We start from the raw sequence: 12,102 nt of genomic DNA, 5'->3' as shown, positions 1-12,102 counted from the left end.
TACTCCGCGGACCCGTCTGGAATGGATTAATCCACTTTCCATTACTTTCAATGGGAAAGTTCGCTTCAGTTTATGAACGGTTACTCCGCGGACCGTCTGGAACGGATTAATCCACTTTCCATTACTTTCAATGGGAAAGTTCGCTTCAGTTTATGAACGCTTCAGTTTATGAACAGACTTCCGGAACCAATTGTGTTCATAAACCGAGGTACCACTGTATTGACATAGGGAAAAGTATACATGTTGATCAATGGGAACGTTTATGGAAAACAACATGGAAATTTACAGCCTCAGAGGGAGTCAGAGAGAACATGGTCAAAATGTTCTATAGGTGGCACTTAACCCCTGTCAAAATTCACAAGATGTATAAGACCAAAGATAATTTATGTTGGAAGTGCAGGGGGGAAACGGGGACATACATACATGCATGGTGGCACTGTGAGGGAATTAAAAATTTTTGGAATCAAGTTATTGAAGAAATCAAAAAAATACTTAAATATAATATAAAGAAAAGCCCTGAATCCTTTCTGCTGGGGATTACAGATAGTAAAATTAAGCCACAGGATGAGACATTGTTCTTGTACGCAACAGCAGCGGCGAGAACTCTGATCACATCCTATTGGAAACAGAAAGAAATACCCAGCATATTGGAATGGCAGGAGAAATTAAGTTATTTGGATTTAGACAACCTGACTAATTCAATTAGAGGACACTCTTAAAAAAAAATTCAGCAAAATTGGGACAAATTTGGGGAGTACATGAAGGGACAGTGCCCCATGGTAAAGTCTTGGGTCTACTTCTAGCATCCCGTATTGAGCCAAAAGAAAATAAAACATATGGAGATGAGGGAAAGGAGAAATTTATTATCTTATTATACTTTTTTTTTTACAATTTAAATGTTATTAATGCTATTAATCTGATACCTTATGAAATGGATATTGGACATGTGTATTGAATTATATCCAATGGGGAATGCGGTAATAGGAAATAATATCTAGAGAAATCTGAGAATAGGGATAAGTGGGAGTCTTTAGTGGGAGTTTAGATAACATCGCTACGGATTATTTCTGGATGAGAATGATGAGATGAATGTATGTTTCCCCTCTTTCTCTCTTCCCTCTTTCTCTTTTCTTCTTTCTTCATTTGTCTTTCTTCTCCTTTTTCCTCCCCTTTCTTCTTTTCCCCCTCTCTTCCCAATACACCCTTCCCCCCTTCCCTCCCTCCTTCTTTCTTTTCTTTACTATCATATAATTTATATGATTTTGTATATTATAATTTATATGATTTTGTATGATTCTGTACGTTATGATTTATATGATTTTGTATATTTGAATTTATGTTTGGTATGATTGTGATCTTTGAGTATGCGTGGACTGTATTTTAATTTTAAACCTTAATAAAGTATTATTTTAAAAAAAAGGAAAATAGGGACACTTGGAGGGTCTGTAAAGAGTGGGATCCAATGATCGTTCTGTCAATGCAAAGATTTCTGTTTGCTCAGCGAAACATTCTCCCTCCCTTCCCCCACATGTTCCCTAAATCTGTTCTAGGTGTTTCCCCAACCCTTGGGAGCAAGAGCACAGACTTTCCCCCACAATTGAGGGGGCTGACACCTTGCAACATACTGACATCATTCATGCTTGCACACGAGACGTGCACACACCATGTGGCGTGCATGCACAAGGTGCACGCAGTTGCCACAGAAATTTGACGGCCCCCCCCCCCCGGCTTCCCCTATATGGCATCCGTGCTCGAGAGTAGATTTGGGGAGGGTGTACAGCACAAAGGAAGGAGAGGGAGAACTCAAGTTCTCTTGCATAAGTAGACATCCTAGCACTCCTCAAAGCTTTTAAAACAATCAAACAGAAAATGTGCTTTATCCCAAGACTATGGGTCTTATATAAAGCAGATACGTATCTGAGAACAGCCTGGTTGTGTGATTATTGACTTGTGGCAACATGGAGGCAGCCTTTTCCCTGCTGGCACCACAGTTGTGCGATGCAACCCTGCGGAAATTCACGAGGCCTCAGCTGTTCTTGCATTTTGCCGACTTTTGAAGACACACTCGTTTACACAAGCATTTCCTTGATTTCGTGACCTATCTTCTGTTTCAATTGCCATGTTGTTCTAATGGGATTGTTTTATTGCATATTTTTTACTGTAGACGTTTAAATTTTGAGGTTTGTGTAATTGGTTTTTATACGGCTTAGAAGCTTATTTTAGAATTAAACTGTTGTAATAAACAGTGATGATGAGGATGTAGCTTAAAAGGATGAACGATCCATCTTAAGAGAGAAAGCCAGTGTGGGATAATGTGTAGAGTTTTGGATTTTGAACAGTGAGATCAGGGTTCAAATCCCGGCATCATATATGGAGCTCACTGGATGACCTTGGGCCAGTCAACATCATCTCCTTCAAGCCCCATAAAAGATCACTGAAAATTAAACCAAGTTGCAGCATAAATGGAGTTTAATACCATTGTTTAAACATATTTACAATCCCACTGAAGTGGACAGGGTCTTGTTTCTAAAACCACAATTTGCTTAATTATCGCTGTTTCATGCAATTATGTTTCTTGCTATTGACAGCCATGGTGGGCATTTCCCAGACTTTCTGGAAGGATTATTGTTATCCTACTGTGACGCGGGTGGTGCTGTGGGTTAAACCACTGAGCCTAGGGCTTGTTGATCAGAAGGTCAGCGGTTCGAATCCCCCGATGGGGTGAGCTCCCGTTGCTCGGTCCCAGCTCCTGCCAACCCAGCAGTTTAAAAGCACGTCAAAGTGTAAGTAGATAAATAGGTACCGCTGCAGCGGGAATGTAAACAGCGTTTCCATGTGCTGCTCTGGTTTTGCCAGAAGCGGCTTTGTCATGCTGGCCACATGACCTGGAAGCTGTACGCCGGCTCCCTCGGCCAATAACACGAGATGAGCGCCGCAACCCCAGAGTCGGTCACAACTGGACCTAATGGTCAGGGGTCCCTTTACCTTTACTGTGAAACATATTTGATTAGAAATGTGCTGGTTAAATGCAAGTGAATTATGGAATACTGTACTTGAAATCAAAACTGCAGAACACATTTCAAAGTTTTCTGATTGTAAAGAAATTTACAAATGCTTCTCACTCTTATTTCTGCTGCTTCACACCATAAAGATCAAGGCTGCAGTTCCATGCACATGTATCTGGATGTCCCATTGACCCTAGTGGGATTTACTTCTGAGTAAAGGTCTGAGCTGCATGGCTATTAATCTGATTTCCCAAACTCTCATTGCTCCAGTTCTTTAGAAAAAGTGTCATATATGTTTGTTTTATACATTCTGTGAAAGCAGTAGCTCCATGCACCCTTTCCACTGTAGAATAGCCTTTTGGTGCACTCTCCTATTTACAACATCAATAAAAGCAACAACCGTGCTACTGCAGATTCTAATGCCACCCTTTTCATGGCTAGACATGATACTTTGGTACTGACAGCTGCTTCAAAATAAATTTAAAATATCTGCGGTCAACTTTAGAAAATGAGCACTGTCACTACCAAGACCACAGACTCCACCTAGGAGTGGCAGGAGGGGGAGGAATGTAATAAAAACTGCAAGTTCTTTAGGCATGTGTTTCTTACTATATAAAACTCAGTGAGAGTAGACAGTAATTGCAATAATGTCTGCAAGTGTCCTTAAAAGTTGAAATATTTCCCGGTTGGCCAAAACCATGATATCCATGTTGAACACAATAAACTCTTCACAAAGCAGAAACAAATATGCATGCTGATTATTTAAAGTGTTTTAGCAACTACTAACTGCACCAGCACAGGTGAAAATATCTGTTATCTGAAGGAACAATCGCGTGTGTTTTTATCTAATTGTCTGTAAGTGCCTTTCAGCAACATTCACTTTTAATTCTGAACACTCAGATCATCCTTACCTTTGCTGCAGCCCAAGGCTCTTGCCAGGATTCCCCCTTCAAATGTCCTTTGGACATGGATAGTGGCGGATGGAAAAGTACGGAGATGGGGATGAAAGGGTTGGCTGTCAATGTGCTGAGAAAGACAGGTTGAAAGCCTCATGCAAGGCGGGAGGATAGGGAGCGAGGAAGCATTAATAATGGAAGCAGTTGCAAAATTATGCTGGCCACCTGCTTATAGCTGCAGTCACTTGGGAAGAGTGTTGAGATCTGAAATGTGTATAAAGAGGCACATTTGGGTCAAACCATAGTGTGACATCTAGCTTTTAAGGAACTGGAGTACAGAAAAATCACACAGAGGTGAACCAGTATACATATATTGGCATATGTACTGGGGATTCTTGCTTGCGACTCTTTGTAGTTACTCAGATGGGTATATTGATGTGAAAGCTTATCTGTTAAATTTGTATATGCCACAGTTTACGAGATAGCAAAGAATTGCACCTGGGCTTAAATGTAGGGATTTTGTTTAGACAAACATACCCAGATGCTTAGAAAACTGAAGTAATTTTATTCTGTTTTAATATTTTAACTTTTGTATGTTTTAAATCAGGGCTGTATTTTTTTTTGTTGATTTAACTGTTTTGTAAACTGCTTTGAGCCCCCCCATCAATGTGTATAAATTTTGTGAAATAAATAAAATGTATTCAAAATGATCTGTTAACACATATGAAAGGATGGCAGAATGTGTGTGTGTGTGTGTGTGTGTGTGTGTGTGTGTGTGTGTGTGTGTGTGTGTATGTATAAAATGCACAGCAGCAGCCCATGTCCCAGACAGGCTGGGGGAGACACAGAAATCCATAGGGATGATGTTACCACAGTTCAAAATATCTGGTACTGAATGATGCTGAATAAAGTTGGGAAACTGCACTGGGAAATCTCAAAGCAAATCTTAAAAATCAAGGAGCCATAAATCAACAGAGCCACCATCAGCTCTCCAATCAGAAGCTAATGGCGTCAAGGAATAAGCTACCCTCCTCTCCACTGGTTGACTCCCTCCATGCACTTGGCAGTGAGACTTCCCACTCTGCTTTTCTTCTGCACCCCATCCCTTTAACGCTCGCCCAAACCCTTTTACAACCCCCCCCCTCCAATGTCCAAAGGAGAAAGGCAGGGGAGATTGCAAAAGGCTTAGATGTCCCCGTGCTGCTGCTGGCAAATGAGGATGGAGAGTCAGTCTGGCAGAAACAGGAAGGAGCACAGGGCAGAAGGGGAGCTGAGCACTAGGCCGGCACTCCGCTGCTCCTGGCCACTTCCCTCCTTCATGTGTTCCTGCTGGACCAACTCTTCTGTGTCATATGGAAGATTATATGCAGCGATCCCCTGTGGTCCTCCAGGGGTCAGAGGGGGTGGGAGCTGGAGTCCAGCAACTGGTGGGGGGCTACAGGTTCCCCCATCACTGCCATAGTCCTTTGGCTCCTCTATTGCAGTACAGTATCTTGTAGTCAACAGATATTCAATTAATATATAATAATTGAGTCTAAATCATTTTGTGCTTGTTTTTGTATAAAATGATTATTTCCCCTAAAGTATCTGAAATATGAAATCTAGTAAGGGTGAATAAATTGATGGTAGTATCAGGAAAAATAATCACTTACTTTTTCTTGCACAATGCAGAAGTATTCAGCTTCATTTGTCATCCAACTGAGGAAGTTGCTTCCACCCCCCACCCCCACAAAACAGCCTGTAATTCCTAAAGCTTGAATCTGACATCCAGATTAAACGGAAATCCACTCTGTGAGGATTAAATGATGCCCAAGTGCCTCTAGCAGTGTTCACATTTTCCAAACAGATAATGTCCTGGCATTAAATCTCAGTGTTACATTTAAGAGGATGTAGCTCCCATCCCTTCCCAGACACATGGACCAGGTGTTTGTCTTTGCTGGCCTTTGCTCCTTGACCAAATACCTGCATTTGCACACTTGCTTGAGGCCAAGCTCTCCTCAGTCACTTTTAATTTGCAAGCCTTCTGCCCATGATCATGAGGTAGTACAGCCATCATAACTAGGAGCCATACATAACCTCATCGGGCATTAATTTGACACTTAGAGCCATCCAAGTTGGTGGCCATAACTGCATCTTACGACAGTGAATCCCATTGTTTAACTTGTCTGCCCAACTTACTTGAATGACCTTGGGTTCTAGTATTATTTGGGGAATTCAAGTTTATGCACCTCTATCATTCACTTCTTACACACTTTTTGTCTAAAATAAGCTGAACAGCCCAAACATTGTGTCCTCTCCTCATATGCAAGGGTTGATTCAGTTCCTTGCCCATTTTGCTGGCAGGCCCCTTTTTTACAAGAATAGACTCCTAAAAAAGGAAGAGTATTCTCACCTTGTACAGTATATGGTGGGGATCTCTGGTCCCAATGACGGCATCACAAATGTTGAGACTTGGACTCCTGACCTTGGGAGGAATCTCTTTGTCTTCCTCTCTTGTCAGATAACCATTGTGAAGAACCTCTAGACATTACTGATGCCCTTAAGCCCCTGGGCAAGCTGTGCTGGAGAGATTAGATGGTCTGATTGGGAGGGGGGAATGGTATCCACTCTAGGCCTTCAATAAAAAGGACCTCTGAGGTGAGGTCAATAATATCCTTGTCCAGCACTGATCAAACATCTGGAGCTCTGGGTTCAAGGATAAGTGCCAGTGATACCAAATCCATAGATGGGCAAGGAGAAAGAGAACTTTTCCACGATTGGCATCAAAGGTGTGAGAAGAGTTGTGCACAATACACAAGTACTGCCAGTACTGGTCCAATGCAGGCAGAGTGAGCTTGGGTAGGAACCTTGTCTTGTCCTTATGCTTCTTTTCTTCAAACCTTCAGGGCCAGAAGAAGCAGGACACTTCAAATGTCAAAACTTCTTCATTTTTTATTCCAAGGTGGCAGCAGACTCCTAGCAGGGAAGGCCAGCCAGGATGGACCCCAGCACAAAGGTCTCCCAAGAGGAATCCTCTTCCACGACAGAAGGCCCAGGATCACACCGTGAGGCTCTCTCATCACATCACGGAAGACAAAAAACTGCAGTTTTACTGATATACTTAAGTCCAGTAGCACCGACAGTTATATTGCACTCTGTGCATGCCAAGGGCTTTCCTTCCGTTGTACCATGTAGGCAACTTCATTTCTCCTCGGTGTGTCTGTGTGGGGAGGCATTCTGGGTTGTACCCAACTAATGTCTACTCAAGAGTAGACCCAATTAATGCTCCTGTTCACCATGCCTATTAATTTCAGTAGGTCTACTCTGAGTATGACTGTCATTGGGATACAACCCTCTGTGTATGTCTAGAGGTTTCCTTCCCTTGTACTATCCAGAAAACTTCATGGCCTCATAGATATTTTCTTTTGCCAAGGCTGTCTGCTCCATTGCCATGCATGGCTAATTACTGGCTGCAATCTATATATTATTGCAAGGCATCTGTGGCATGAATTGCCCTGGCACCAGGCAGACTGGAAACTTCAGAGTTTGATTTACTGAAAGAGCAGTGCAGGGGATGGAAGGGCACTCCAGGCTTCCAGTTATATCACTTAATACCACAGACGTCATTACAGTTTCTCAAAAGGACAACAAACAAAATGGATGCATCTCAAATCTGTTGATCAAATAAGATGGCTCTTGATTGGAAAGGTTTACAGTGACTTCAACATCAGGAGAGATTCTGCTAGTGGAACATACTGACTGACTCTCAGGGTCCCTTCCAACTCTACAATTCTAAGATTATATGCAGTTTCACATATAATACACTGAAATTATAAAGATGAAAGAAACACAAACACAATAGTTCTAAGTAAGGATTTAGGAGTTTTTTTTAATAATGGTTTGTGAGAAATCCAACTGAATTATTTTAGAATTTTAGTAAAAAGAAGCACTTGTCTTAATAATAACACAGCATGGCACATTCAGTTCTCAACTTCCTAATAAATCCAAATAAAAAACCGTGATGCATTAGACCCAAAGTGCACTAAAATTTATAAAAAAATACTTTGTATAAAAACATGATGCAAAATTACAGCAAACACAGGCTCTTTTATTCAACTGAGCAAAAGTGTTGACAGATTCTGTACATGCAGACATGTTGCTTGCGTAAGCTGCTCACTGGAGAAGAAAGCAATAGCTGAAAGTTTCTGTAGTTCATGTCAAAGATGTGATCTCAATACTTTCAAAGTTTCTCTTGTTGAGATTGTCCTAAATTAACACAAATTCAAGTTAATTCAAACACCACTTTAAATCATAGTTAAACTATTTATCAAAGCTATGGTGCTGGTACAAGCTGCTGAAGCAGTGGACACTTCACTCCTCCATCCCTCCCAGCTAAGCTTAAATAATCTAAAATATAAATATAAACCTATACAAGAGCAAGTTAGACATGCAGGTGCAGCCCTCCCTCTCAATAGGAAGTGGGGCAGCTGCTTCAGAACAGGGAGCAGTGGAAGTGCTGGAAGGCAGAGGCGTGTGATCTGCCCCAAACTAGCCTGCTGGCCTCAGGTACAGCGGAAGATGCTGTCATGTTTATGGCATTGAACAGCTAATCCATGGAATGGTGAGACACCACTTGTTCCTTTGTCTCAGGCAGCAATGCTTTGAGCTAGCGCTGTGGACACATACAAATGCAATATGATGCACATTTACTCTGAAGTAAGGTTTATTGAGTTTAGGTTGGTTTACTCCCAAATAAGTGTGTAGCATTTCAGCCTCTCTTTTTTTTTTATAAAAAAAAAGTTCTACATTTTCATTTCCTGTTTGAAAGTATTTTGGGCCATCTCTGTTTGTTTCTTTGACATGGCGACAAAAAAGGGCTCTTTGTCTCTATGTGGGTTGCTGGGCATGATTTAAGACTGAAAGCCAAATGCACACCTCGAAATTAATCAAAACTACCTTACCTGGCATAATAATTCCCAGTCTCTGCTGAATGGCCTCCAGGTGAGCAATATATTCAGTTAGTGAATGTTCAGGATCTTTAGATGAAGCTGAAGAACTGTTGTAAGTGCTATAGGACATAAATAGAAAAATCATTAAGCCTCCCCAATACACAAAATTCTCAGTACATAAAGTAGCCAAACACATTGACATAAGCACAAAGGGCAAAACAGACTTGGGAGGCCCTGACTATCACCCCCCTCCATGCGAAGCCTGGGGGTGTGTGCCAGCTGCTTTCCAGCTTTCCTATGAAGTTTGAGAGATCCTGGTTTTCATGCTAAAAAGTAATTGCAGCTATATTCAGGTTAAACTTCCTTGGCTGACCAACAGACTAGATTTTTTTTAAAACCATGAAGCATAGCAATAATTGGAAGATGCAACATGAAGTGCAGGTATTAAATGCTGTTTGCAACGCACACGCCCCCCAAAACAGAAAAAAAGTATTTCAGTCTTGTGGATAGGTACAACTCTAATTATAAAAGGGAGCTGAGCAGTATATTCACAGCTTTGGATTGGCCCCTTGTGGTCTTCCAGGTGCTGTTGGATCACAACCCCCATCATTTCTAACCATCGGCCATGCTGTGAGAGACAGTCCAACAGCAGCTGAAGGACCGCAAATTCCCTGCTTCTGTCATAGATAATTCAAGCCTTAAATGGAGTTTTTATTTATATAATGATTCAGAATGGTACATTAGTTAGAAAAAAGTAGAGTGTGGATGACACCCACATTTGAAACAAATTCTACACCAACCTGTTATGCAGCTGCTGCGGTGGTTTAGGTGAGCAGTTCCCAAGACTCGAGAGACTGCTTCTGCCGCTGTGCCTCCCTTCCTGAGTTCCATCACCTGGGAACACCTCGTGCTGCTTTAGCACCTCGATTCTAGCCCTGGTACCTAGGTTGAACAGTATACAGTGATTCATTTAGACCTGAACCTATGGTCAATGAAGACAATTCTATAATGCAGGAAGGAAGGAATGTGTGCATTTTAAAAAGTAAGATATAGCTACAGCAAAAACTTTTACTGTAAAAGCTGTGCATCAACTGCAGCAGCCAAACATTTAAAAGCTTATTAACTATGAGCTGCTATGAGCAAACCCAAGTCCTGAGCGTTCCCTATGGCTTCCCACCTCCTGCTTTCCACATCACCACCCATATATCCAGAATCAAGAGATTTCCATTAGTTTGTGTGGCTGCTTGCACAAGAGGGAAGCAGCCATATTTTTCGAAAGATATGTGGCATAATAATAGGTTATTCAGAAATAAGAGGAACACAAGTATACACAATTATGATAGGAGTTTAGTTTGTTGAGTTCTGCACAAATATATATATACAAATAATAACTTGTAATCAATCCGCAGGATTCTTTTGGAGTTCTCACATGAATTGTGTCTAACGCTAGGAGAAACAGATTCCGACGGCATCTCTTTCCTGCCAACTTTGTGCCATTTTTTCACCAGAAACTTTAACCTTGAGGCAAAAAGACATGAATCAGTGTGAAAAATAGTTTCCATAGTACTTGCAAGATCTCACAAATCTGTACAAATGCTACCCACCACACTTACTGTGAAAATTCCAGGAAAAACATACAAGGTGGCCACACGCTCCCCCCCACTAACATCACATACATCCCACCCTCAATCAAGGGCATTTCTACATTTCACAGGCCACACATATCAATTTTGCCAAACAAACAAACAATCAAATAACATACCTCCCCTGTCATATACACACTATACTGGAATGCCCACCACCTACCACCAAGTCAGTAAAGTCCCTCTGCTCAACAACAGAGATGATCTCTCTCTTTCTCTCTCTCTCTCTCTCTCTCTCTCTCTCTCTCTCTCTCTCTCTCTCTCTCTCTCTCTTTTAAAAAAGCCATTACATCATCGCTGAATTTAGGGCAGTGTGGGTAGATTTAGAAGGTTGAGCCAAAGGGGCACAAAACTGAGAAGACCCATCGTTGAAATGATTCATTTTGGCCTTGCTCAGGGTGCTGTACTACAAAAGGTTACCAAAGTCCCCCCCCTGGTTCAGTGCCCACTGCCAGCTCTACATGGCTGGTGGGCGTGAAACAGCTGAGAAAATGGGTTGATCTCTTTTGTTCTTTCCACCCACCTCAGCAAGTGCCCACTGCCAGGCCAAAGTGGCCAGCAGGTAACAAATGTGAAGGCCCTGGGGAATAAACCCTGGAAAATCTGATATAAAGTCTTAAACACTTCACAAGGCACTTTGATTGGCAGGTGCCCCTGGTTGCTTCAGGTATGCCAAGGAAAGGCCTTCAGCAGTGGGAATTGGGTGAGTGACTATGGATATATGCCATCTTCACTTCCATTAGGACACATGGCTTGCCAACTGAGTGAGGATTTAAATTCTTTTGTTTCAGTGGGAACTATTCATTCCTCTTTAAAAAGAAAAAAATAGATAACGTGTAGTGAAATGTAGAAATAGGGAACAATTTGGTGATATTTGAAGAAAAGTGTTTGGTTACCTTGATATTGCAATCACCACTCTAATGGCAGACCTGAACTTTGTAAACGAACGGCTCCGTAATTCAGAGACGGCGAGATCAGGAGAAGGATAGATGCCCATGCGCGCTATGAGAGACAGGGTTGCTTGCTCGCATTCTTGGAATCCACCCAGAAGCAGCAGAAGGTATTTTTTCTGATAAACCAGAGCTTTCCTAAAGCTCTCAGCTCTCAAATACTTCCTGTATAACTTTTGCATCTAAATTTTAAAGAGAGAAGAACATTGAGCTTACAGAAAATTTAGAAACCAATTACAAAAGGTACCTACCTCAACAATATCTCCCTGCAATCCATTTGTCTATGACAGAGAGCTTTCCAAACTGTGTGTCGCACAAAGGCTCCCCGCTCTCCTCCCAGGACTGGAAAGGGGTTGGTTTTACCTCCGGTTTGCTAGGAAAACTGAATTACTATGTCACGAAATAATGCATGTCTAAAAAACATGTCACCAACATGAAAAGTTTGGAAAGCTCTGGACTATGTGCTCTTAGCAGTTAAATGTTTACACATCGTGTGTGAGTATGAATGAATGCTTGCAGCCTAATTCATTAATGGTTCCTCTTCCCCCTTGAGTGCCTCAGTGTTGTAATGGCACTTACTATTTAGTTGTTTCTTGGTTGTCTTGAAGTTTTAAGAGGGTCCACTGCTGTGTTTTGTTTAATAAAGCTTTTAAACTTATCCTTTGCTATGCTTCTTGGAT

General features: G+C 41.6%; 1 protein-coding gene across 4 annotated transcripts in view; it reads right to left on the bottom strand.

The window, feature by feature from the left end:
* Window positions 1–6,533: 6,533 nt before the first annotated feature.
* Window positions 6,534–12,102, bottom strand: part of PCNT (pericentrin) — an 87,623-nt gene continuing 82,054 nt past the window's right edge. For 3 of the 4 annotated variants that reach the window (XM_060282515.1, XM_035139836.2, XM_035139842.2), the window contains exons 36-40: window positions 11,369–11,604; window positions 10,259–10,347; window positions 9,630–9,771; window positions 8,842–8,948; window positions 6,535–8,146 (exon numbers count right to left, since the gene is read on the bottom strand). In XM_060282515.1, coding sequence (XP_060138498.1) covers window positions 8,121–8,146; window positions 8,842–8,948; window positions 9,630–9,771; window positions 10,259–10,347; window positions 11,369–11,604 — 600 coding nt within the window. In that variant the 3' untranslated portion in view covers window positions 6,535–8,120. Of the gene's footprint in view, window positions 8,147–8,841; window positions 8,949–9,629; window positions 9,772–10,258; window positions 10,348–11,368; window positions 11,605–12,102 lie in introns of all 4 variants that reach the window. The other variant, XM_060282517.1, reaches the window with a different exon arrangement.

This window comes from Zootoca vivipara, chromosome 1 (assembly GCF_963506605.1).
Source record: "Zootoca vivipara chromosome 1, rZooViv1.1, whole genome shotgun sequence".
Taxonomy (NCBI): domain Eukaryota; kingdom Metazoa; phylum Chordata; class Lepidosauria; order Squamata; family Lacertidae; genus Zootoca; species Zootoca vivipara.
Note: the sequence above shows the minus strand (reverse complement) of the source record. Positions and strands in the feature narration are given on the sequence as shown.